Raw genomic sequence first — 27,580 nt, forward strand, 5'->3', positions numbered from 1 at the left:
TTATATTTCTTTTGCATATACTATTCGATTTGGGTCGACTAAAGTGTTGTGTTTCTTAATTTTGGAGAGTTGTACTTGGTAACTAATTAATGCGAGTGTAGGGACAAGGGGTGGGTGGGTAGGATTGTAGGAAGGATTAAAAAATTTTTGAAATTAAAATCTCAATTTTGTTTGTATGGTGTAAATTAAAAATAAACAACTAATTTACCAAACATTTTTTTACAACCAACTAATACTAACAGTCAAACCAATTAACCCAACTAACTTAATCAGCTATCAGCCATTTAACAAACACCTTCAGAGACATTTTTGCTTTTAAATTTTAATTAGAGAAAAAACATGGCGATTACAGTAGTTGATAACAGCAATAGTACATCTATGATGTTTTTCTAACACTGGTCACTGAATGACACACTGCTTTCCCCTCTAAGAGTGCAACCACAGCCTCTCTTCTCCTGCACCGAACATCTCATCAACCCTCTCGCCATCTCGATAGAAATGAAAAGTTGGCGTGTACCGGATGTCCAGAGTAGTTTACGGACAAGCGTCAATATCAGCATACACGAACGAGAGTTTAGAGAACTTGTTACTCAACTCAACTCAGAGAATGCGGGAAGCATCTGGCTGCAAACACCACACCTGAAAATGATGAAAGTGGCTTATTTCAGTGCACATAATTAGCAGACAATCAGCTTAAAATTGTTTCCTTGTTCTTTTAAGCTATCTGTACTTTGGAAACAAAGGGGGGAGTTTAGGATCACTATAAACATAACAAGAAATCACCATTTTAGACCAAGAAATTCAAACAGGATATCTGTGTTCAAAGATTTATATCCTGAATATAGTGGGATGTGCTATCAATGTTAAACTCCTAACATATTTTGAGAGTCTAGTTTAACGAGGCCACATCACTCGTTCACTCCTCAAACCACCAGAAAACTAGGAGGTGAGGTGCAAGCTCATAGGAAATACTCCATTGCAAATCATTAACCATCAGAAGAATTTTTCAAATTGAGAGAAAAAATCCAGATTGCAGACAGCCCATATTCAAGTTTTTTTTTTTTTTTTTTTTTTTTTTTTTTTTGAGTGACGAGGGAAACCCACAACTACTATATTGTGCACCAGGTAAACGCCGTCTTGTGACCCTAGCCGGCAAAAGATCATAAACCAGCTTAGATTGTCCATAGCTGACCGACTCAAACCAAGAAGGCATTAGACCGGCAAAGGATTACAAGAAGATAAACCAATCTAGGTTATCCATAGCTAACTAGCTCAAACCAAGAAAGCCAACCGCCTGACCAAACTCCAAATACATTTTGAAGGTCAAAGTTGAGGTCATATCACTCCACTCTCCACACCGGCACAACCCACCACAGAGGCACAGACCAGGTGGTGGAGATGCAAATTCAATGGATATACTAAATCCAATGCAGAATCATTAAGCATCAGAAGAATTTCTCAATTTCAGACATAAAATTCAGATTGGATATCCACATTCAAGGAGCTAACCCCAGAGGACAGTGCAATTAGAACTTTTAAATTGAGCTTATAACATATTTACACAACAAAAACAAATCAGGTCAATGCCAGTATAAAACATTGTTCTAAAGAAGAGAACGAACAAATTATCTTCCCTTTCCTCTAAAAAAAACTTCATTTTAGATCTTTCAAGCAGAATTCATCTAAATTCAAGTTCAACTGAAGCTTTGATTTTAGCATTGAAAGCAAAGCACATATAATAAGCCTTATGGAAGTTCAAAACATACCAAGATGCACCATAGTTAATAACGGCCTGCAAGAACAGTTTTTGAAATTGGAATCCAGCACATTTATGCATCTAGGGTACGGTTATCTGAATATGTGGGCAGACACACATGCATATGCATATATACAAGAAGATGAATAAAATTCAAAAGTGGAAGGGAAGAATATATACTGACTGGGGTTTTGGAAGTTCTGATTTAGTGAAACTGTGAAAGATGTCCTTTAGGTTATCATCATCGGTGGCTATAACAAGGTTTCCAGGTTGAGTACTACGTGGATATTCCTTGTCTTCTTTGCCATTTTGCTCCATTTTTGCTTCCCCTTCTGAGTTCTAATCTTTTTATCTTCTCTACAGCAATTAGGGTTGCTCAACAAGCCAAGAACTATACCTCAACCCCCAGCTTTTGTTATGACCACTACGAATTTGGTGAAAAGAAATATATGGATAAATTTTGTTAGGATGCTCAAAACATAAAAAATGTAGATACTTCTAGCTTTTCATAAAATTTTGTATAAGTTCAATCTAATTTTATATGAGAGATATAATAAAAATATTCAAGGTACCCCAAATTTTCTTATGCCCTAATTCAACGAGACTAGTTGCAACTTGCATAACCCTGCTACAAATTCTACCAGGGAGTAGCAGATTGCTCCATGATACTTTTGGAAGTCATTTTTTAGATTTTCAAACGGACCCTAAATCTTGAAAACATGAAAGTTGTATATGGTTCTTCATTTAGTTTTTCATAAGATCTTGATTAACTTCAATCCGATTTATTTTCCTTCACAGACTAGATTTCAAGGTGATGATTCTGTATATAAATGTTTCCTTGACATTCTGAATATGTATGAAAGGAAAACAAGTTAATCTCATAGGTTTACCAAAAGGTGCAGTTTTTCCATTTGCATATTGTCACACAAACACATGTATGTATATGCATGTATATATGTATGTCTGTATAACCAGTTTCTAAATGGAAGAGTTGCTCTATATAACTATATTAATAATCTTCTTGCTCAAACTTTTCATAGCAGATATACATAAATGTAAATTATGTGTTCTGTATGGTAGCAAGATGTAATGACATACATTTACTAGAATTATTTCAACAATTTAGAAAACAATTCTAATTTGAAAAACATTATGGAAAACAATTAGCAAGAAAAGGGGATACAACTCTAGAATGCAACACACTAAAACTAAGCATACCTTCCAAGTCCAGTATGATGATGAGTGGATGTGATAAACTCTAAATCATCATGTTGCCTCGCTCCCGTATACACAATGTAAACCTGTTGACAGGGACAATAAGGCAACTAATCAATCAAGCTAAGTATCTATGAACAACTATTCGTATTTCATCGTTCTTTACCTTTCTAAGGATTGTATGTTGAAAACCCGAAAACATATAATGTATTGTTAGTGACAATAAATATTAAAACTGTTATAATCTTAATATAAAACCAGACTCTTTGGTATATAATGAAACTAAAATTTTAAAATTTTTTGCTCATTATTGATACATATTACGGTTAGCTATTTTTATAACATATTTTTGCTAAAATTAGGTTATACTTCATGAACTGGGTACACAAATGTTCTTCAAGTTAGCTATTTTCATTTTGTATTATATATATATATATATATATATATATATATTCCATCCAACAAGCAATGGGACTTAACCTATAGGTTCTGTAATCAAACGAGCAATTAAACAGTGTAAAATCTTGATAATAAACACCAGCAAAGGGTGAACCAGAGAGATTCAAGGTCAAAAGATAGGAATGGAGGCAGTCACTAGGATAATTAAGCCATAGCTCCTCTGTGGCATAGTCTTTAGCCTTGATAGTTAAGGGAGCAAAATTAGGCAGCTCAAGAACTGTCATGTTTGAGCTATCACAGGATAAACGAAATCTCGGATAGCCACACTGCTCCGGTTGGATATTCTGCAGCCAGAAAGGAAACCGAACCAAAGGCTCAGTACGGCCACATGCAAAAGAATTAAAACAAGCTAAGCTCCCACGCTCAAGACCGTGACCAAGAAACGGGCAAAGGCAAGAAACAAGACAATCTCCACAGTGCTCTGCGTATCCAGTGGTAGCTACACAGAAAGACCTAAATCCAGATTCCAGCTCTACAATTGAAACCTAAAGTCCTAAACCATAACTATATTCCATCCAACAAGGCATGACTAAGGGTGTGCTCAGCATTTCAGAGTTAAAACCATTTGATTGTCTGCATCGAACTTTACAGTAGGCAGTCACTATCATGAGGTAAACACCAGGCTAAACTGAAGGAATTTGTACGGCTATTAGTTTACTAATGAGTTTGTGCAGGTGTAATTGTTTAGACTAAAATGAACCCATCATTAGTAATAAACAAAGGATCAATTTTAGACTGATGGCATTGTGAGGAATAAGTGAAACAATCATATGGGCAAATATTCGATCAGTGTTGATATGATAGGGCATATGACATACTGTTCTGCAAGCATTGATATGATTGGGAGTTATGTGATTTCCTACCAAATTAAATATGAGTGAACTAAACAAACTTTGTTTCTTGATAGGCATTGGCGGTAAGGCAGATTGGTCATACGGAACAATATCAAACCCCGTGACCTAAGAGCCTCCTGAGATCAAACATAGAAGAATTAGTAAAACCCTGAAAAACTTAACAACCAACCTCGCAGCAAGTTTTGCAGGTAAACCTCGGCAAGACTGGACAGCCAAATCAGATGATAAAGCATCCCATATACCATCGGAGGCTATTATAAGCCTTCCACCAACATTTGAAAGCTAATGATAAATATCACAACCATTATTTTAACAGTTGTATATAAAATTAATTGACAAATTAAATTATGGGATTCAGTATTGACTTGGTAAGAGCATCTCCAAGGTGGCGGCATAACAGCAAAATCCAATGGCAACCCAGCAAATATGCAATGGATTTCTGGATTTCCAAACGCACTTTAAGAGCAACCACACCAATGATTTTTGTTGGTTTTTGAAACAGTACAAAGAAAAGAGATTGTTTTTTTTTTTGTTGATGTGGAATGCGGTTTTTTTTATGTTTTTTTTTTTTTTTTTCTCTTACAAGTTCAACACTTTTGTTGGGCTCACTATTGCTGAAATGGAAACAAAGAAATCTACCTTTCTCCGCGTGCCGGGCACCTAGCTGGGCTCATGCATTGCACGCGCCCATTGGTGCATCAGCCTACTATTTTTTTTTTTCCTCTCCATCCTCCCTCTCTCTTACATGGCATCCTAAAAAATTATGCAAAACCCCAACAAATATGGATGCTCTAAGAAATCATCTGATTGTTTTTGTATAATATCCATTTATGTTGATGATATAAAACGCAAAGATGCCAAAAGGGCATGCTTGTGTTTAAATGAGAAATTTGAAATGAAAGACTTGGGAAAAACCAAGTTTTGTCTCAGCCTACAGATCGAGCATCCCCTGAAAGAATTTTCATACACCAATCTAAATATACGAATTACCTATTCGGAAATTTATATATGAATAAATCTCATCCACTTAGTACTCCAATAGTGATCTGATCACTTGAAGTTGATAAGGACCCATACAGACCAAAGGAAGATAACGAGGATATTCTTGGAATGGCGTGAAACATATCCTCAGATATCTTCAAGGTACGAAGGATTGTGGACTTCTATTTGAAAGAAACAGAGATATCACATTAGTGGGATATTCGGATGCTGGTTATATGTTTGATCCACATAACGCTAGATCCCATACTGGATATGTATTCCTTTATGGAGGTACTGCTATTTCATGGAAATCCGTTAAACAGACTAGTAGCTACATCTTCTAATCACTCAGAAATCGTTGCTTTATATGAAACCTCAAAGGAGTGTGTATGGTTGAGGTCATTAATGCATAATATTCAAAGATCGTGTGAAATAACAAGTATTGGCCATACCCCACTATCCTGTATGAGGATAACACAACATGTGTTGCACAAATGAGTAGTGGATATGTTAAAGGCAACTTACAAAGCATATTGCACCTAAATTCTTTTACCCACACGAACTCCAAAAGAGTGGTGAAATACAGGTTCAAAAGGTTCGATATATTGACAATCTAGCAGATTTGTTCACTAAATCCCTACCTACATCTACATTTGAAAAGTACGTTCATAAAATTGGGGTGTGTAGGTTAGGGAGATTAATGTCTTCAAGGGGAGCGACAATATCTAAGCTAAGTATGATTGATTTATTGGTTCCGATGATCAAAATATTTCAAATGCTGAAGATTTATGGTTGTACTCTTTTTCCCTTAACTGGGTTTTTTTCCCACAGGGTTTGTTAATAATGTTATTATTTCATGTTATATTTGTTTTATATTATAGTTAATAATTGTGTGGTGTTAGATTAGTTGACAAGTGCCAGTCTATTAGTTAGGAGAGTTTAATTAGCGTTTACCTATATGATATACTATTGTAATCTCTATCACTTGTTACTGAATTGAAACACTTTCTCACATCTGGAATCAGTTAGCTGTAGGTTATCGGTCCTCACCTTTCTCTTTCTCTCCACCGTAAACAAACCAAACCCACCGCAAAACACCAACGATGTCGACTAATTCATCAGAACGAACGGTCACCGACGCCGGTGCTCCCTCTCCGACCACCCACCCGAATACCCTAGCCTCAGCCCACCACTTCGTCTCTATCAAGCTTACGTCCAAGAACTTCCTGTTCTGGCGTACGCAACTAGTCTCGTTCTTATGGGGTTAGGATCTCCTTGGATTCGTCGATGGCGATACATCGTGTCCTCCGCCGACCATCGACGCATCTCCCACCTCCGGTGAATCAGCGTCCGACGCAACTGCCGCCATCCGTCGATGGCGTTCCATCACCTCGGCTCTCGGTTCATCCACACGCGCACGATGCCTGAATTTTCTCGAGAAATTCCAGTCTCTTCGCCCGGGGAACGCTTCGCCGGCTAACTATCTGGGACGGGTAGAGCTCATCGTGGAGGCGTTGGCACAGGCCGGCCGACCACTCTCCCTGGATGAGAAAAATCTCTATGTATTCCAGGGACTACGTCCGGAATTCAGAGCCATGGCGGCTTCCCTCACTATTTCAGGTACTCCGATCTCCCTACCGTAACTATCGGACTATTTGCAAGCTTAAGAATTCATCCTCTCCGATGAATACCCGGTGGTGGCTGACGGCGGCAATGGCGGGTCACACACGGCCTTGTATGCTGGTCGAGGCCGTGGATCGAACGGCGATGATGTCCGACATGGATCGAATGCACAGGGACGTGCAGGCCGTGGTGGACGCGGTGGCCGTGGCGGTCGTGGTGCACCGAGATGTCAAATCTGCCGCTCCCATGGGCATACTTCCATCTATTGTTATAAGCGGTACACAACTCAGCCGCCGGCACAGCCTCATGTTGCGGTCTTTGGCGAAGGTCCAAGGGCGAGTGCGGCGGCAAGCACGACGGACAGTTGGTTTCCGGATACGGGAGCTACGGCGCATGCCACGCCCGATGCCGGAATGTTGACTCACTCCGATGAATACAACAGCCCTGATGTGCTTCGAGTCGGTAACGACGCATGTTAGGTTATTTCACGAGTCGGTCATGCAACTATTCCTTCCGTGTCAAAATCCCTATGTCTATCTAACGTATTACATGTACCAAGTTTGTCCGTACCCCTTTTATCTATTCATAGATTCACTAATGAAAACAATGTTTTCTTTGAATTTCATAAAAATTGTTTTATTGTGAAGGATTCCACAACCAGGGCAATTCTGCTTAAAGGACCCACCTTGGGTGGCTTGTACAGACTTCCAGTGTCACAATCTCACTTCACGTTCATCAGTTCCCGTACTACTCCCACGGTGTGGCATCGCAGACTGGGTCACCCGCACGGCCACGTCCTAAATTGAGTTCTACAAAGTTGCTTAGTAGAGTCAAATAAATCCAAATCGGTGGGGTCGTGCACAGCTTGCCACCTCGGCAAATCGTCACGTTTAGAATTAGATAGGGTCGGAACTTCTAGTAATAATGTTCTAGATTTATTGTATACTGATATCTGGGGACCTGCATCTGTAATTTCTGCTAATGGTTTTCGGTATTTCTTGCTATTTGTAGACGAATATTCACGATTCTGCTGGTTTTATCCATTACGGGTAAAATCAGATATATATATATATATATATATATATATATATATATATATATATATATATATATATATATATATATATATATATATATATATATATAAAATATTCGAGTCGTTTCGTGTGTTGGTAGAGCGCCAATTTTCACGTTCTATCAAGTCTATACAGTCGGATTTAGGGGGTGAATAGCGAAAATTACACAACATATTCCAATATCTCGGTATTAACCACAGGCAATCGTGTGCCTACACACATGAACAAAACGACAGAGTTGAGCGCCGAAATAGACATATCGTTGAAACCGGTTTAGCTCTTCAGCCGAAGGCTCAGTACCCCTCCAGTATTGGGACTATGCCTTTGAAACAGCCACTTGCCTAATCAATTATCTACCCTTGTCCGTCTTAAAATTTGAAAAGCCCATATTCCCGTTTACATAAAGCGTCACCACCTTACACATTCCTACGAGTCTTCGGGTGCCGGTGTTACCCCTATCTTCGGCCATACAATCGGCACAAGAGAGATTACCGCTCAGCCCCCTATGTCTTCTTAGGTTAGCCCCCGTCCTTTAGGGGATATAGGTGCATGGATCTGATAAGTGGAAAAACCTAATCTGTCGTCATGTCCAGTTTGACGAGTCTGTTTTCCTCTTTTCCACAGGACAGACGTTACACGCTACACCGCCTTCGCCCGTGCCTTGGGCAGCTGGGCCCATAATCCCCCGGATCACACAGGCGGTTACACCGCTAACTCCGATTCCAGGGCACTCAGGTTTTGAACCCACACCGCTGGTTTAACAACCCAAAATTTAATTTTATAAATCTGGTATTAAGAAATTTCAAAATAGCCATTTTCACTCCATTAAAAATTTTTGCGATTAATTGGTGTTTGAATAAATTATTTTCGTCACATTTTAAATTAATTCGACACCAAAATTTATTCTATTTCGAAAATTCCAAAATTTTCGGGTACTTCGTGTACCAAGATTTAAATCGAGAAATTATCTGAGTGAGACCGGGAGAGTTCAACAAGATTTTAAACAAGTGTTCATCCAAATAGATTTTTGAGAGAATTAATTTTCAACCCCAAAGTATTTAAAGTTAGCATTTCTAGCCTTGGTCCATGATACAAGGTGAACCATTTCATTCCAAAAGACTTTGCTGAGAACACATACTATGCAAGCTTTTACCATTTTGCCCTCATCCAATCATTGGCCTTCTACCTAGGGTTTTGGACCCTATATAAACTCCACTATTCCATTTTTATTCCCTGATCTCTTTCTTTGCCTCTCCAAATATTTTGTCTGCCAAGAAAAAGGGAGAAAACAACATCACAGTAAGCTCATCTCCTTCTTCAATCCAAGCCTTCATTTCTCTTCTAGTTTCTTTTAATCGTTGAGGTTCTAGGATAAGATTGTATGGTGTGTTTGGGAAGTATAGGCGGTGAAGGAGGCACTAGCTAGATAAAGAGGAAGAAGAGATCCAAGCTAGAAAAAGAACTACAAGAGGTATAACCCCATGGATTTCTTCTTGAAATTGGGCTCTATGAAGCCTTGTTTTTTAGTAGAAGTGAGTAGAATCTATGAGATTTTGTTGTGTTTATGCTTAGAAGTGATCTAGTATTTGTTTGTGGGTTGTTGAGATTTTTTTGGACTTGTTTAGTTGAGTTTTGCAGATGAGAAAACCTTCTGGTGCACACTCAGGGTGCACCAGATTAGACTCACGGCCCTAGCCGCAGCCCATCAGGAGGGCCGCCGGCTAGAGCCGTAGTGGCACGGGACTAGTTCACGGCCCTAGAGAAGGTCATCCGCCTAGTCTCGGTGGAGTAGCGGGGTACATGGGGCGGACCATGAGGAGTCCCGCCCCAGGTCCCTGATTTTGATTCTGAGAAGAATCTGTGCAGTGGCGGGGCCCTTGTGGCTCAGCTACGTGTCGTTTCGGGCCGAGTGTTACGGGCCCTTGTGGCTCGGCTCTTCGGGACCGTCTCGACGCACGTTTTGGCTTTGATTTCGTTGAAATTGGATTAAAAACGAGTATGTTATAAAGGTTTTATTGAAGATTTGCTACACAGAATATATTTGCTAGTTTACTGAGTATGAAGAATTATTTGACTATGTGATCTAATGATGTTTTTATTGAGTAGAGAAGCATGGTCATTTGAGAATATGATTTATTATGAAAGGATGACTAGATTGTGATATTTGATCAGTGTGAAATGAAGCATATTTTGTTGATAGAATGTATAGAATTTGCTATGTTGCAAACCGAGCATGACATTATATTCTTAAATATTTCATGATATTTCATACATGGATTAGAAGCATGTTATAGAGCATTTTGGCATCTCACATATGTCATATTTCAAAAATGCATAAGGGGCATACGTGAGCCCAAGTATTATTTTCAAAAACCATGAGCATGTGGTATAGCATTCTTTGATGCATTGAGAAGTAGTAGAGTTGTTGCATGCATGAGAGATATATTTATGTATTATCTATATCAGTGAGCACTACAAAAAATCTTTCGTTTCCCGACGAAAATTTTAACGACGCTCTAGAAAACGTCGCTAGATGTAACAATTTGCGACGTTATATTAAATAACGTCACTATATATTTAGGTAGAGACAATATATATTTTTTTTATAATATTTGCTGACGAAATATAATTTTATTGTCAGTAAAGATACAGAATTAATGACGTTTTATAGTAAACGTCTCTAAATATTTTTTAAAAAAATTAATTTTAACATAAAACGTTAGAAAAAGTAAAAATATTTTGCGGGAAAACATTTTTTCATTTGGCGCCCATTAAAAAACAAGCTCTTCAGAATAAAAAAAAAAAACAAAATCTATCTAAAAGTCAGCTTCACATCTCTATAAAACCCTAATTGTTCTTCCATCATCGCCCGCCCTCGGCCATCGCAGAATCAAAACGAACGAGGGATGGCACCGAAACAGGCTAATTCTGGGCTATTTGTTGGACTGAACAGAGGACATGTTGTGACCAAGAAGGAACTAGCACCACGACCCTCTGATAGGAAAGGCGTAAGTTGCTTATCAAATTTCTGATGTTAATTTATGAGTTCACTGTATTGGAGCTGTTAAATCACAGATAGATTTTCAAAATGTTATATTTACTTAGTTGTAGCATTGTTGGTTAATATTATGTTAGCTGTTCTTATGGCTTATGATTATTGATTTTGAAAAATGAAATAGAAGTTGCAATGTATGTTCGATATGCTTTTCAAATATCAGTTTGCTGTTGTAGGCTCCTAACTCTGCTCTTTCTATGCATCAACATTGCTGTAAATAATTTTTGTGAATATGTGTACTTTGACTGTTTAAAAGGGCTACCAATTCCCCCCCCCCCCCCCCCCCCCTCCCTTTCAAAATTTCCATTACACACCTTGCAATTTAAGTTTGATGTTTTATCTTTGTTGTCCAAATTTTATCTTCTTCAAAAAACAAGCAAAAGAATCCATTCCGTGAAGAGCCTGATCAGGGAAGTTTATGGATTTGCTCTGTATAAGATGAGGATCACTGAGTTTCTTAAAGCTGGAAAGGACAACTGTGCTTTGAAGGTACCCAAGCAAAAGTTGCGTACTCACAAGAGGGCTAAGAGGAAGAGAGAGGAGATGTCTAGTGTTCTCCGTAAGATGAGGTTATTCAATAATTCCTTAGATTGTTAGAGAAGAAACACTGAAAACCCACTGATTCCTTAGATTGTTAGTTTTGAAACACCGAAAACCCTCTACAACCATGCTTATATATATATATATATATATATATATATATATATATATATATATATATATATATATATATATATATAGGGTTGAGTTCAAATGAGGACAACAATATATAGAGGACTGTGAGGACAAATAATGGGCACACAACAAATTTATACCAGGCACACAACTTAATACATAATGGCACACAAGAATAAATGTAAACATCATGTTTCGAACCCAGGCTCTATAAATTAACAAATCTAGCACGCAACATACAAACTGTGGCACACGACTACATTCAGCCATGCACACGACATACCGGCTAATGGCACACACTACATATGTCCTCACAGTCCTCTATAATATACTTGTCCTCATTTGAATACACACACACACACACACACACACACACACACACACACACACACACACACACACACACACACACACACATATATATATATATATATATATATATATATATATATATATATATATATATATATCTTCGTTTCTTTTTAAACCTACTAAATTCTATTGATAAATTTTATTTTTCTTACTTATGCTAATCTGCTCCTGTTTCATCTGTCTGGAATTTGTGCAAGGCTACTAGAGGTGGTGGCAAGAAGAATTAAACCTTCTTGCACTATATCTATGGAAAGGAAGACAACCGTTTTGTTTTATGTTGAAAGTTCAATTAGTTAAAACATGAGCAGATTTACCTTTCATATGTATTTTTGTTCACTTCTTGAGACTGATATACCTAAAGAAATTTCCCTTAAAATTTCCATTGCAGTACCAGTAGCAGCAGGCTTCTATTGCAAAAAGACCGCACCGCTTCATAACACCACCGTTGTTTCCACTACAAGACCGTCGTGACACCACCGTTGTTTCCACTACAGTTTTTGGTATTAGATTAGTTTTCTTCAACTTTAATTTAATTCAAATAGTGTATATCTTTCTCATATTTTAAAGTAAAACTGAATCCAATACATGAGCCTAGCCTTAGAGATATAAGAGGGATTAATTTTCTTAGTGCAGGGAAATTGGATAAAATCTTCCAGTTGGAACACAATCTTGGATCCCCCTAAATGGGGAATCATTTATTAAAGTTGCAGAAGTACAAGAAGCAAAACTGCAGGTACAAATTCAATCATATATTGTTCTTCTTGCATTTTTTCCCTTCTTAGTGGCTGTATAAAATTTTTACATTTGCTTTGTTGTTGGTCTGGTTTGAATGAATTTACAGCTCCGCTTCTCTTACAATTTAAATGTCAAACTTTTAACATTGTGATTGTTTCTTTGTCTTAATTTTTCAATGTGCAGCCATTCTTAGAGAGCATGAGAAAGTGCCCTAAACATGGCCTACATAATCCATTTAAGGCACCAGAAAGGTATGCTACCATAATATGTCTACTTGACAAAATGCTCATTATATGATTCTCATGACTGGAATTGATTAAATGAATCTTGATAGAAATGAATATTTTCAAAGTATGACGCAACTGGCACCAATTAAAAACAAATGAGAGAAAATATATTAGCATGGTTGGACATGTTTAATATAGATCAGTGGATGCCCTAGTTAGATGTCATGATAGTCATAGAGTATAGGAACCTAAAGTTGATTTCTGGCAAGGTCTTTTGGAGTACCTGGAAATCATCTTGCAGCAGAGCCATGGTTTCCGCTGGCCTTATGGTCCTGTAAGGCATTCTATCCTGTCATTGTGATGTAGGAGCATATAATAACACTTAACCACTTTCTGTCTATTCATTTGTTTATGAAATTCACCATTTATCATGAAAGTTTGTCGTTGAAAATTTTGACATTTAGGTGGCCATTGTTAATCCCTTTAATTTTACCTTGGAGATTCGGCTTCGGCTTTGACACCATCGGCGAGGACTTTAACAACAGGTTAGTCGTTTTTTGTTTTTTATTTTACAATTGATTGAATAACAAAATTATGTGTTTTCCTCCATCTTTGAATGGTTAATTCAGGTGTGGCTCAGAATTTTGCTATGCGTGTGGAGCGAAATGGACTGCAACTCATGGTGGCTGCCAGTGATTGCCAGTGTGCATTCTACTATGGTTAAAATATCTTCGTTTCATTTCATACAATCTGACTTATAATTTATCTTTCAATTCAAGGTTTTGGAGCAGATGCTATGATTGCTTATCAAGCTTGTCAAAGATATAAAGTTGAAACATCAGCATGAATCCAAAACTGTACCAGAAGAAGGTAAAAATAAACTTAGTATTCAAATCGTATTCTATGATGCTTCTGATCAATAATGCTAAAAGAGGTAAAATGGATTGTGAAGGTTTAAGACTTCTTAATAATAGCATTGTGCTAGGCAAAATAGCTTCTTGTTTAATTGCCAAAGGGACTTCTGGTGCCTCAAGAGACTTTTACTTTTCATGCACACAAACATTTTCAACAATTTTTAATCTGCAAAGTTAGATGATGTAAATGAAGACTGCAGTTTCTCCTTGTCTTTTTTCTTTTAGTCAAGGCCTTGCAGACACTTAATTAAGGATTCACTAGGACTTCCGCTTCGTCTTGGATGGAATGGTGATCCGTGTGTTCCACAGCAACATCCATGGAGTGGAACAGACTGCCTGTATGACAAAACTTCTAATAAATGGGTTATTGATGGCCTGTATGTCCTTGATCTTATGCTCTTGATGAGTACTTTCTGATATCCAAATATATCATGCAAATATTTATTCTATACACATTCATTCATTAATTATTATAATGTAAAAATGCCTTTAATTTTTCTTGTATGATCATAATCACTCATGTGACATTTTAACTGCAATCAGTGGCCTGGACAACCAAGGTTTGCAGGGGTTTTTGCCAAATGAGATTTCCCATTTGCGTCATCTGCAAATTAAAGCATGTAAGTTATAAGAGATACAAAGTTGGAATGTGTATTTCTGTAATTACATAGGTCATTTTGAAGGTTGATGATTTTTGTTAAAGAATAAAAGATAGCCCATTCATGCTTACGGTTCTGCTTTTATCGTTATCACACAATGTCACGGTGTAATTACTGATTTTTTTACTCCATTTGTCCCATTTTATATCTCCCATTTCTTATTTATTAGTGAAATCATCTCTTCTTTATTCGTTTACTTTTTTTTTAATAGTTTTTTTTCTTTCAATCTTAATCTCTCATTGTCATCTCTTTGTTCCATTTTCTCATTGTTTTAAAGCTATGCAGTTTGAAGATCGAATTTGAATATTGTTGGGATCTAATAAGTACTAGAAAACTTCTGCAACACCTTGCAAATGACATTCATTTAGGTTCTAATTTTTCACTTCTGATACGTGACTCTATCTAACTTCTCATTTCTATTTTTAACAAGATCGTAATCCGGATTGTATATGAAAAACCATGTAATTGTCACTCAATTAGAGGATCCAGCCTGTCCATTAGCTGGAACTTGTCCCTTTTCCAGATAATGCGTTAGGCCGTTTTTTCTCTTCGCTTGTTCACACTTATGCTAGTACTTTTGAAGGCACGAAGGGACTTTAACCATTACATGCACTACTGGCGTGACACCCCGTAAATCCCAATTCTATTTAGGGATTAATTAAGTAATTAATCCTAATCTAATTGGTGATTTATTATTTAAATTCCGGAAAATTCAATAGTCGGGGACTAGTAATTGACTAGTCAACCCAAGTCGAGGTGTTGAACCTAAAGCTTTGTCAATAGTTCCCTTGTCCCTTACACTTTTTCATCTTAGTAAGGGTAAAGATGACATTACACCTCATGTTTGTATCCAAGCTAACCTAAGGTCATTTCTCATTCTTCTCCTAACACACTCAAAACATAAAACTCTTCCTTCTCTCTAGAATTTAGCTAGCTTTCTCTCCAAGCTAAGTTTGAGCTTTCCAGGATCTTCAAAGTTTGTCTCCAAGATTCCACATGTGACACCCCAAAAATCCATATTCAATCCATGGATTAATTGAGTAATTAATCCTATTTCAATTGAGGAATTAATTCCTAAAATCCTGATTTTTAATACTTGAGGACTAGTATTTGACTAGTCAACTTCAAAGTCATGTTGTACCTTGAGCTTTGAAGGGAGTTCCCTTGTTCCTTACACTTTCTAATGTTAGTAAGGGCATTCTTGACCTTTCACCAAGTGTTAGTATTGTAACCTAACCTAGAAGACATCTTCATTTCACCCCTTACACTTTCTAAAACATTAGCTCTACCTTCTCTCTAGAAAGGTGAGTAGCTTTTCCTCCAAGCTAAGTTGAGACCTTGCCAAGATTTAAAGATTTGCTTCCAAGATTCAACCTTTCACCTATTTGGGCATCTAGGAGGGTAAGATCTAAGTCCATCTTGTGTTTTTGGTTCCATCTTAGATGTCTTTTTCTTAAAGGTAGGGTCTTTATGATCTTTTGGTTTGTTCTTGAAGTGGGTTTGGAAAGTGAACCTTGTGGGGAGCTTGTTGAGGTGTAAAGTGAAGTCTTTTAGTCTACAAGAGGTAACCCATGCTCTACAAAATCTATTTTGCATACCTATATGTGATTTCTTGGATTCTACTTGTGATTTTGCTATTAAATGTGAGTGTTTATGCATTTGTCTTGCGAAAATGCATATCTAGAGCTTGTGTTTAGGGTTCATTTGTGCCATTGCTTGGCATTTCCTTTGATTCAAGTCATTTTGTTATATTGGGTGAGATTTGGCATGTTTTGGACTTGAATTTGAGCTTGGAGTTGAAAATCCCCGAAGGGATTGCTTTGGTACAGGACGTGTACCCGCGGGCGGAACGACGGGCGGGGCACCACCCGTCGCCCCACCCGCAGGTACAAGGCCTCGTGGGAGATGTTCCCGCGGGCGGAACCACGGACGGGGCACCACCCGTGGGTCCACCCGCGGGGAACATGATGAGATGATTAGGGGATTTGTTCCCATTGATTCTTTTGACTCGGTATTTGGTCTTTTGACTCCCCGTTGTTCTTTTGTGGAACTATTTGAGTGTCTTCTTGATGTTTCGTATGTCTAGAACTATATGGTAGGTATCCATGTAGGACTTTGGTGTCTTGAATCGTGCTAAGCGTTCAACATTGTGTTTCGTTGGACTGTGAAGTGTGTTGTGTGTTCCTCGGAACTATCTTTGGTTTTCCCGTTGATAAGAATGCTAGTTTGATGTCTAAATGCTAGCATGTGTGTTGTTGGTACCTTCCATTTGGTTGATGATAACTTGTGTTATTCATCGTTGTTGTTGTTGGGTTGTGGCCCATTCCTTGATTGAGTGTGTTTCATACCTTTGTTGTAATCCGTTGATTGATTCCTGTTGAGGTGTGGTGTGTGTGGCTTTACCTGGATTGCACGATTAGTGGTATGGGACACTAGTCACCAAGGTATTGCAGCGGTCCTCGTGGTGGCCGTGACGTGATTATGGAGTTGTGGCCTGAGTGATGGGTCCACGTATTTCTTGGGAAGGCATGTGTTGCCGTGTGTGTGTACCGTACCTTGTGTACTATGAAATTGGTGGCTTTGTTGGTGGTTTGTTGGTGGGGGACGATGGTCCCGGAGGGAAAAGGTTGGACTAAGAAGTACAGGGGTCCTGGAGGTAATGCTTGGAATGAAGATACAAGGTTGGGGGTAGCCATAAGGTTGGAACAGGGCATAAGGCAGGCATACCAACTCGTGATGGGTGATGTCACGAGGGCTATTGTAGCCGGTGTTGTGTGTTCTTCTCTTGTGACGTGTGTAGTCACAAAGGCATGTGTGGCCTTGGCATGTGTTGCCGGTTGTGTGAGTCTTATTCTTTCGCGTTGTACTTGTCGGGTTTTGATCTATTGAGTGATGATAGATCATACCTTGACTCTTTTGTGAGTCGTGCTGTTCTTGTGGGCTTGGGATGTGTTCCCGTGTTGTTTGTTGAGAGTGTTGAGTCTTACGTTGGCTTTGACTCTTGGTTTTACACTTGTATATATGTATTCCGTTTCGAAAATGGTTTTACAGCTTATACCTTACTTATGTATGCTATTTCACATGTATTGGTGGGTTACCAGCATCATTCGCTGACCGGGTGTCGTCCCATGTTTATCTTTGTGTTCTTACAGGTAATGTCTAGTCGAGCGCGATGTCTAGTGCCCGATAGTGTAGTATCTTTCCCTTGCTTTACGGCCTGTGAGCCGATTTAGCTATAGACTATGAGTTTTTGGATAGTTGTATACCATGCAGATTTGGCCGTAGCGCTTATCGTGTTGATAAGCGTGGCATAGCACCCCTGTTTTTGGATTCTATGTTATCCAGTTACCCTTTTTATCTTCCGCTGTGCTAGTGTTTTGTTATGTTATCTGCATGCGTTAAGGCTTTTTAATTAGCCTGTTTTAGGGGGTGTTACAGTTGGTATCAGAGCCTAGGTTTGAGCCTAGGAAGAAGTTAAGTCTAGGCTTTCTAAGTGGTTAAGTGTGGTTTGAGACCTCTAAGCGACCTTAAGAAGCTAAGTGTTAGGTTTAGGACTCTAGGTTGCGCGGTGAGCTGTGTGTTGCTTTCTGTTCCTTGCTTGTTTGCTATCTTTTGGTAATCGTGTTGTTGTAGCAGAAGTTTGCGATGCTACCCCACCAGCGTGCTGCAACGTTTGAAGACGTGAGTGAAGTGGTTAAGAAATCTCAGTTGGCCGAATCTAATAATGATTCTGGGGTGATTGAGCGGTGGATCCGGAGTGGCACGTCCACTAGGGTAAGTCCTAGTGCAGCTACCTTGCCGACGTTTCGGGGTGTAAGAGGGAATGGAAGAATAGAGGTTCATCATCCGACGGAAGGGCCACCCCAAGAGAGAATGCTTACCCTAAGTGAAGTTCGAACAAGTGACAGTGATGTAGTAGTTGGAACCTTCCTCGTGCAATCTGTCCCGACAACGATCTTGTTCGATTCAGGAGCATCTAACTCGTTCGTGTCACCCGGACTCGTGAAGAAGTTGGGTTTATCCGGGGGCACTGGAGTGAAGTTTAACGTGAAAGTAGCATCGGGAGAGGTTAGGATGTGTGACCGTCTCTTCGAGGGCATCAAGATCAACATCAAGGGAGAAGAGTTTCCCAGCGATCTAATCCAGTACGACTTTGATGGGATAGACGTGGTCTTAGGTATGGATTGGTTGGGATGGTTTAGAGCCCAAATTCTATGCAAGGATCAGAAGGTGGTGCTGCGAGGACCCAGTAGAAAAAGGGTATCTTATCGGGGAAAGACGGAAGAACCCGGGATTAAGCTAGTGTCTATGATAAAGATGATGAGGTATATGGAGAAAGGCAATGATTTATAATTGTGCTCGGTCGAGAACTTGAAGGAAAAAGGGGAGGTAACCCAGACCATACCCGTCGTCCGTGAGTTCCTTGATGTTTTTCCCGAGGAAATACCAGGTATGCCTCCTGCTAGAGAAGTGGAATTTTCGGTGGATCTTATGCCAGGCACTGCACCCATTTCTAAGGCCCCATACCGTTTGGCAATGACAGAAATGCAAGAGCTGAAGACCCAATTGCAAGAACTTCTAGACAAAGGTTACATCCGGCCAAGTACATCGCCGTGGGGAGCTCTGGTGTTGTTTGTAAAGAAGAAGGACGGTAGTATGAGATTGTGTATCGACTACCGGGAGCTGAATCAAGTCACCATCAAGAACAAATACCCTCTTCCAAGAATCGACGACTTGTTTGATCAACTCCGTGGCGCAGGAGTGTCTTCCAAAGTTGACTTGAGGTCGGGGTATCATCAGATAAAGGTGGTTGACAAGGATATTCCTAAGATCGCGTTTCGGACTTGGTACGGTCACTACGAGTTTGCAGTTATGCCGTTCGGTTTGACTAACGCCCCTGCAGTTTTTATGGACTTGCTGAACAGGGTGTTCAAACCCCACCTCGATGATTTCGTGATCGTATTCATTGACGATATCTTGGTTTATTCAAAGGATGAGGAGGAGCATGTTGGACACCTTCGGACGGTACTTCAGATCTTGAGGGAAAAGTAGCTGTACGCCAAGTTTTCTAAGTGCGAGTTTTGGAAAGACAGTGTAGCGTTCCTAGGCCACGTGATTGATAGTAGGGGAATTTCTGTGGACCCGGACAAGATATGGGCAGTGAAGGATTGGACCGTACCTACATCGGTAACGGAAGTAAGAAGTTTTCTTGGTTTAGCAGGTTACTATAGAAGGTTTGTTTTGGATTTTGCCAAGGTGGCTCAACCGTTGACTAAGTTATTAGGGAAAGAAGTGCCTTTCGTTTGGGATCAAGCTTGTGAGTTAGCATTTCGAGATTTGAAGGAGAGGCTCGCGACTGCTCCAGTTTTAATTTTGCCATCCGGAACGGAAGGGTTTGAGGTATACAGTGATGCGTCTAAGAAAGGACTAGGTTGTGTATTGATGCAAAATGGAAGAGTAATTGCTAATGCCTCGCGAAAGCTTAAGGTTCACGAAGAGAATTACCCTACACATGATTTGGAATTGGCCGCTGTAGTGTTCGCTTTAAAGATTTGGAGACATTACTTGTATGGGGTGCGTTGCAAGATCTACACGGATCACAAGAGTCTCAAATATATCTTCACCCAAAAGGATCTCAACATGCGACAACGAAGGTGGTTGGAACTCATCAAGGACTACGAATTGGATATTCAGTATCACGAAGGAAAAGCTAATGTAGTGGCGGACGCCTTAAGCCGAAAATCGAAGCATACCGCTAATTCCATTTGGGTAGTAGCTGATGAACTCTGCAAAGAGTTCCAACGGATGAACTTGGAAGTGGTTGAACAGGGTGATGTTGAGGCAGAAGCCCGTTTTTACAACTTAAGGATTGTACCTACATTTCTGGGAAAAATTAAGGAAGAGCAACAAAAGGATGCGCACTTGATGAAGGTACGGGATGATCTAACTAAAGGGAAAGGGGAACCGTTTGAGTTGTCTACGGATGGAGTGTTGAGGTATAAGGGTCGGTTGTGCATACCCGCGTCTTATGGGCAGTGGAAACGACAGATTTTGGAAGAGGGTCATAACACACCCTACTCGGTCCACCCTGGAGGTGACAAGCTATACAAAGATGTAAAGGGCATCTTTTGGTGGCCTAACATGAAGAAGGAAGTTGCAGAATTTGTTGGGAAATGCCTCAATTGCCAAAAGGTTAAAGCGGAACGCTGTAAGGTTAAGGGGTTGGTACAGCCTTTGGAAGTTCCACAAGGAAAGTGGGACTCTATATCTATGGATTTTGTGGGAGGACTACCGACAACCCGTTCGGGTAAGGACAAAATCTGGGTGATAGTTGATCGTTTGACTAAGACTGCCCGCCTTATCGCAATGAAGGAGACTTGGACAATGACACAGTTGGCTCAAGCTTATGTTAATCAAGTGGTAAAGTATCATGGAGTTCCGAGGGATATTGTCTCCGATAGGGATCCAAGGTTTTTGTCTCAATTTTGGAAATTCTTGCAAGCGGCTCTTGGAACCAAATTACGTCTCAGTACTACTTTCCACCCAGCCACCGATGGGCAAACAGAAAGGACTATACAAACTATCGAAGATATGTTGAGAGCTTGTATGCTAGATTTTCAAGGGTCTTGGGAGTACCATTTGGATTTAATCGAGTTTTTTTACAATAACAGTTATCATTCGAGCATTCGCATGGCGCCTTATGAAGCCCTCTATGGTCAGAAGTGTCGCAGTCCGCTATGTTGGGAGGATCTTATCAATCCGATAGTGTTGGTACCGCAGTATTTGCTTGACACATCCGAGAAGATTAAACAGATACAAGAAAGAATGAAAGCGGCTCAAGATCGTCAAAAGTCCTACGCCGATTTGGCTAGAAGGCAAGTGGAATTCTCAGTTGGGGATAAAGTTTGGTTGAAAGTGTTTCCCACCCGGAGAGTAATGCGGTTTGGAAGGAAAGGGAAGTTGAGCCTTAGGTTTATAGGTCCGTATGAAATCCTGGAGAGGGTTGGAAGTTTGGCCTACCGTTTGGCGTTGCCCATGGAATTAGAAAGAGTGCACAACGTGTTCCACGTATCAAAGCTCAAGAGATATGTTCACGACCCGGCTCATGTTTTACCACCGGAAGTAATATCGATAGATGAGGATTTGTCTTACGAGGAGAGGCCGCTCAGAATTTTGGACTTCAAGACTCGGGACACACGTAGGAAATTCGTTAAGATGGTAAAAGTTTGGTGCACACATCATGGGGTTGAGGAAGCTACTTGGGAACTGGAGTCAACCATGCGGGAGCGGTACCCAGAGTTGTTCATAGAAGGTACCTCGTTTCCATCGTTTGTTGTTTGCTTTGTGTGCTTGTCTTTGTGGGATGCTTGTGGCTTAGTTAGCTTAGTAGTAGTAGTGGGTGTTTTTGTGTTAGTTGTCTTGTTCTTAATGTTTGGCTAGAAGTTGATGTTGGTGTTAAGACTAGAGTTCATGATGCTCAATCTACTCCTTTGCTAAACTCTTGCCAATCCATGAATTGTTATACCTTCTTTCTTGTTTGGAATTCTTGTGAAATCTTTTGAGCTTTGACCGAAAGAATTCGTTCTTGAATCTCTTGTCACAATGTTGTTTCCTATCACCATTTGTTTCTAATTCGTCGTACCCAAGCTTCGGGGACGAAGCTTCTTTGAAGGGGGAGGGGATGTGACACCCCAAAAATCCATATTGAATCCATGGATTAATTGAGTAATTAATCCTATTTCAATTGAGGAATTAATTCCTAAAATCCTGATTTTTAATACTTGAGAACTTGTATTTGACTAGTCAACTTCAAAGTCATGTTGTACCTTGAGCTTTGAACGGAGTTCCCTTGTTCCTTACAGTTTCTAATGTTAGTAAGGGCATTCTTGACCTTTCACCAAGTGTTAGTATTGTAACCTAACCTAGAAGACATCTTCATTTCACCCCTTACACTTTCTAAAACATTAGCTCTACCTTCTCTCTAGAAAGGTGAGTAGCTTTTCCTTCAAGCTAAGTTGAGACCTTGCCAAGACTTCAAGATTTGCTTCCAAGATTCAACCTTTCACCTATTTGGGCATCTAGGAGGGTAAGATCTAAGTCCATCTTGTATTTTTGGTTCCATCTTAGATGTCTTTTTCTTAAAGGTAGGATCTTTATGATCTTTTGGTTTGTTCTTGAAGTGGGTTTGGAAAGTGAACCTTATGGGGAGCTTGTTGAGGTGTAAAGTGAAGTCTTTTAGTCTACAAGAGGTAACCCATGCTCTACAAAACCTATTTTGCTTACCTATATGTGATTTCTTGGATTCTACTTGTGATTTTGCTATGAAATGTGAGTGTTTATGCATTTGTCTTGTGAAAATGCATATCTAGAGCTTGTGTTTAGGGTTCATTTGTGCCATTGCTTGGCATTTCCTTTGATTCAAGTCATTTTGTTGTATTGGGTGAGATTTGGCATGTTTTGGACTTGAATTTGAGCTTGGAGTTGAAAATCCCCGAAGGGATTGCTTTGGTACAGGACGTGTACCCGTGGGCGAAACGGCGGGCGGGGCAGCACCCGTCGCCCCACCCCCAGGTACAAGGTTTCGTGGGAGATGTTCCCGCGGGCGGAACCACGGGCGGGGCACCACCCGTGGGTCCACCCGCGGGGAACATGATGAGATGATTAGGGGATTAGTTCCCCTTGATTCTTTTGACTCGGTATTTGGTTTTTTGACTCCCCGTTCTTTTGTCGAATTATTTGAGTGTCTTCTTGATGTTTCGTATGTCTAGTACTATATGGTAGGTATCCATGTAGGACTTTGGTGTCTTGAATCGTGCTAAGTGTTCAACATTGTGTTTCGTTGGACTGTGAAGTGTCTTGTGTGTTCCTCGGAACTATCTTTGGTTTCCCCGTTGATATGCATTCTAGTTTGATGTCTAAATGCTAGCATGTGTGTTGTTGGTACCTTCCGTTTGGTTGATGATAACTTGTGTTACTCATCGTTGTTGTTGTTGGGTTGTGACCCATTCCTTGATTGAGTGTGTTTCATTCCTTTGTTGTAATCCGTTTATTGATTCCTATTGAGGTGTGATGTGTGTGTCTTTACCTGGATTGCACGATTAGTGGTATGGGACACTAGTCACCAAGGTATTGCAGCGGTCCTCGTGGTGGCCATGACGTGATTATGGAGTTGTGGCCTGAGTGATGGGTCCACGTATTTCTTGGGAAGGCATGTGTTGCCATGTGTGTGTACGGTACCTTGTGTACTATGAAATTGGTGGCTTTGTTGGTGGGGGACGACGGTCCCGGAGGGAAAAGATTGGACTAAGAAGTATAGGGGTCCTGGAGGTAATGGTTGGAATGAAGATACAAGGTTGGGGGTAGCCATAAGGTTGGAACAGGGCATAAGGCAGGCATACCAACTCGTGATGGGTGATGTCACGAGGGCTATTGTAGCCGGTGTTGTGTGTTCTTCTCTTGTGACGTGTGTAGTCACAAAGGCATGTGTGGCCTTGGCATGTGTTGCCGGTTGTGTGAGTCTTATTCTTTCGCGTTGTACTTGTCGGGTTTTGATCTATTGAGTGATGATAGATCATGCCTTGACTCTTTTGTGAGTCGTGTTGTTCTTGTGGTCTTGGGATGTGTTCCCGTGTTGTTTGTTGAGAGTGTTGAGTCTTATGTTGGCTTTGACTCTTGGTTTTACACTTGTATATATGTATTCCGTTTCAAAAATGGTTTTACAGCTTATACCTTACTTATGTATGTTATTTCACATGTATTGGTGGGTTACCAGCATCATTCGCTGACCGGGCGTCGTCCCATGTTTATCTTTGTGTTCTTACAGGTGATGTCTAGTCGAGCGCGATGTCTAGTACCCGATAGTGTAGTATCTTTCCCTTGCTTTACGTCCTGTGAGCCGATTTAGCTTTAGACTATGAGTTTTTGGATAGTTGTATACCATGCAGATTTGGCCGTAGCGCTTATCGTGTTGATAAGCGTGGCATAACACCCCTGTTTTTGGATTCTATGTTATCCAGTTACCCTTTTTATCTTCCGCTGTGCTAGTGTTTTGTTATGTTATCTGCATGCGTTAAGGCTTTTTAATTAGCCTGTTTTAGGGGGTGTTATACCACATTTCCTACTCTTGAGCATCTAGGAGGGTAAGATCTATGTTCCTTTTGTGTTTTTAGTGTTTTCTAAGGTATCTTTTTCTAAAGATGAGATCTTTATGGTCTTTTGGTGTGTTCTTGAAGTGGGTGTTGAAGGTGAACCTTGTTAGAAGCTTTGAGAGGTGTTAAAAGTGAAGGTTTAGTCTTCAAGAGGTAACCCATGCTTTACAAAATTTATTTTACTTACCTATATGATGATTTCTTGGATTCTACATGTGATTTTGCTATGAAATGTGAGTGTTGATGCATTGTCTTGTGAAAATGCATATCTAGAGCTTGTTATTAGGGTTCTTATATGCCGTTCCTTGGCTATTCCTTTGATTCAAGTCATTTTGTTGTATTTGGTGAGATTTTGGGTGTTTTGGACTTGAATTTGAGCTTGGTGTTGAAAATCCCCGAAGGGATATTTTTGTACAGGGTATGGTACCCGCGGGCGGAACGGCGGGCAGTGGCTTACCCGCCGCCCCACCCGCGGGGTACAAGGCGTTTGGGAGTGTGTTCCCGCCGGCGGAACCACGGGTGGGGGTCCATCCGTGGCCCCACCCGCGGGGTACATATATGGTGATTGTTGGGGATTTGTTCCCCGTGTTTCTTTTGACTCGGTAATTGATATTTTGACTTCCCGATGTTCTTTTGTTGGGCGATTGAGTGTCTTCTTGATGTTTCGTATGTCTAGAACTATATGGTAGGATTCCATGTAGGTTTTTGTGTCTTTAATCGTGCTAAGTGTTCAACCTTGTGATTCATTGAACCATGATGAGTCTTGTGTGTTCTTCGGAACTATGCTTAGTTTACTCATTTGATAAGCATTCTAGTTCGGTGTTGAAATGCTAGCGTGTGATGTTTGTCTTTTCCTATTGTGGATGATGACTTGTGTTAATCATCGTTGTTGTCGGATTGTGATCCTTTCATTGTTGAGTATGGTTTCATATCTTCGTTGTGATCCGTTGATTGATTCCTATGATGGTGTTGTGTGTGTGGCTGTACCTGGATTGCACTATTAATGGTATGTGACATTAGTCACCAAGGTAAGGCAGTGGTCCTCGAGGTGGCCATGACGTGATTATGGAGTTTTTGACCTGTGTGATGGGTTCACGTATTCCTTGGGAGGCATGTGTTGCCAAAGTGTGTGATCGGTACCCTCGTGTACTATGAATTGGTGGAATTGGTGGTGGTCGTTGGTTGTTGGGGACGACGGTCCTCTGAGGGATAAGGTTGGACTTGGCTGTACAGGGGTCCTGGAGGTAAAGGTTGGAACTAGATATAAGGTTGGGGGTAGCCATAAGGTTGGAACCGGGCATAAGGAAGGATTATTGATTCGTGATGAGTGATGTCACGAAGGCATGTGTGCCGTTGTGTGTTTCTCTATTCGTGATGTGTGATGTCACGAAGGCATGCGTTATCTGTGTGTGTCTCTTTATTCTCTTGTGTTGAGCATGTCGGGTGATATTCTACTGAGTGATGGTATGTGTTGCCAAAGTGTGTGATCGGTACCCTCGTGTACTATGAATTGGTGGAATTGTTGGTGGTTGTTGGTTGTTGGGGACGACGGTCCTCTGAGGGATAAGGTTGGACTTGGCTGTACAGGGGTCCTGGAGGTAAAGGTTGGAACTAGATATAAGGTTGGGGGTAGCCATAAGGTTGGAACCGGGCATAAGGAAGGATTTTTGATTCGTGATGAGTGATGTCACGAAGGCATGTGTGCCGTTGTGTGTTTCTCTATTCGTGATGTGTGATGTCACGAAGGCATGTGTTGCCAGTGTGTGTCTCTTTATTCTCTTGTGTTGAGCTTGTCGGGTGATATTCTACTGAGTGATGGTAGAATCCACCTTGAGCCTTTCTTGTGTTCACGTTATTACTTCTTGATGTGTCTTGGGATGTGTTCCCTTATCCTTGTTGTGAGAGATATAGAGTCTTGTGGTTGACTTCTATCGTTGGCTTTGAACTTATATATACAGTATTCCGTTTCGAAATGAGTTTGCAATAAACTATCTATCTATATATATATGCTATTGACGCGTATTGATGGCTTACCAGCATTATTCGCTGACCGGGCGTCGTCCCATTTATTTATGTGCTTTTCAGGTCCCGAGTAGTGGCGATCGCGATCTAGTGATGGATAGAGTAGTTGCCTCAGACTTTGTTAGCTTTGTTATGGTCCTGTGTGCCTTTTATGATGAACTTTAGATTGATGTGTTTTGACCTTGTCCCTTGTTAGACTAATGATGTTGATATTGTTCTCGCCTGTGCGTTCACCTTAGTGTGGACGTGGCATAACACTCTTCGTTTTCCAGTTTTATATAGTTAGACTTCCGCTGTGATTTGTTTATATTGTGGTTAGATTATCTGCATATTTAAGTTTAAATTGGCATGGAAATAGGGGGTGTTACAACTGGATCTTTTTTGCCATTTACAAAATGTTCGGTTCGATGGTATTCTAATATTTTTATGTGGTTTGCTTTAAGTTTTATTTCTTTATTTTTGTTTGATCAGAATTGTGGTGTTCTTATCTCTTAGGGTGTGTGAGGAGAATAGGATTGGAGTGCAATGAAGATGAGAGGTTCAAGAGGCTTCAGTGGATGAAATGACCTAACATCCCATTTCAATGGGGTATATGACATTTTCGGAATGCGAAGCTCAGTGTTACAGGAACTCAAGGGGCATACCAACATTTGAAGATATACCCAAAGTTTAGAATTTTATTTATCATTTCTTTGTTATATAATTTTGGTTTTGTGGAGTATACTGCTAGAATTGAAATTGATTAAATACTATGAATAATATTCTTCTATTTTGAACATTTAATTGATGCTAAAATATTTTATTTTCAA

The 27,580-nt window shown here is 40.1% G+C and overlaps 1 protein-coding gene and 1 pseudogene across 4 annotated transcripts; one reads left to right on the forward strand and one right to left on the reverse strand.

The window, feature by feature from the left end:
• Positions 1-185: 185 nt before the first annotated feature.
• LOC109189135 lies at positions 186-17,518 on the reverse strand (annotated as a pseudogene).
• On the forward strand, positions 13,905-27,580 carry LOC109189145. 4 transcript variants are annotated; one of them, XM_019339916.1, is made up of 5 exons: positions 13,905-13,995; positions 14,299-14,319; positions 14,486-14,562; positions 14,879-14,969; positions 27,267-27,580. In XM_019339916.1, the coding sequence occupies exons 1-5, from the start codon at positions 13,932-13,934 to the stop codon at positions 27,335-27,337; spliced, it is 324 nt and encodes a 107-aa protein (XP_019195461.1). In that variant the 5' UTR covers positions 13,905-13,931; the 3' UTR covers positions 27,338-27,580. The 4 variants fall into 4 exon arrangements, 2 of the variants coding, with proteins under 2 accessions (XP_019195461.1, XP_019195452.1); XR_002055550.1 differs by lacking the exon at positions 13,905-13,995 and having other exon boundaries at positions 14,003-14,319; positions 14,887-14,969; XM_019339907.1 differs by lacking the exon at positions 13,905-13,995 and having other exon boundaries at positions 14,009-14,319.

This window comes from Ipomoea nil, unplaced genomic scaffold (genome assembly GCF_001879475.1).
Source record: "Ipomoea nil cultivar Tokyo-kokei standard unplaced genomic scaffold, Asagao_1.1 scaffold0202, whole genome shotgun sequence".
Taxonomy (NCBI): domain Eukaryota; kingdom Viridiplantae; phylum Streptophyta; class Magnoliopsida; order Solanales; family Convolvulaceae; genus Ipomoea; species Ipomoea nil.

Coding starts and splice junctions, on each gene's coding strand:
- LOC109189145 (XM_019339907.1), top strand. CDS start 14,229: ATGGTGATCCGTGTGTTCCACAGCAACATCCATGGAGTGGAACAGACT. Junction 14,320..14,485: donor AAATGGGTTATTGATGGCCT/GTATGTCCTTGA, acceptor AACTGCAATCAG/TGGCCTGGACAACCAAGGTT. Junction 14,970..27,266: donor TGCAAATGACATTCATTTAG/GTTCTAATTTTT, acceptor CTTATCTCTTAG/GGTGTGTGAGGAGAATAGGA.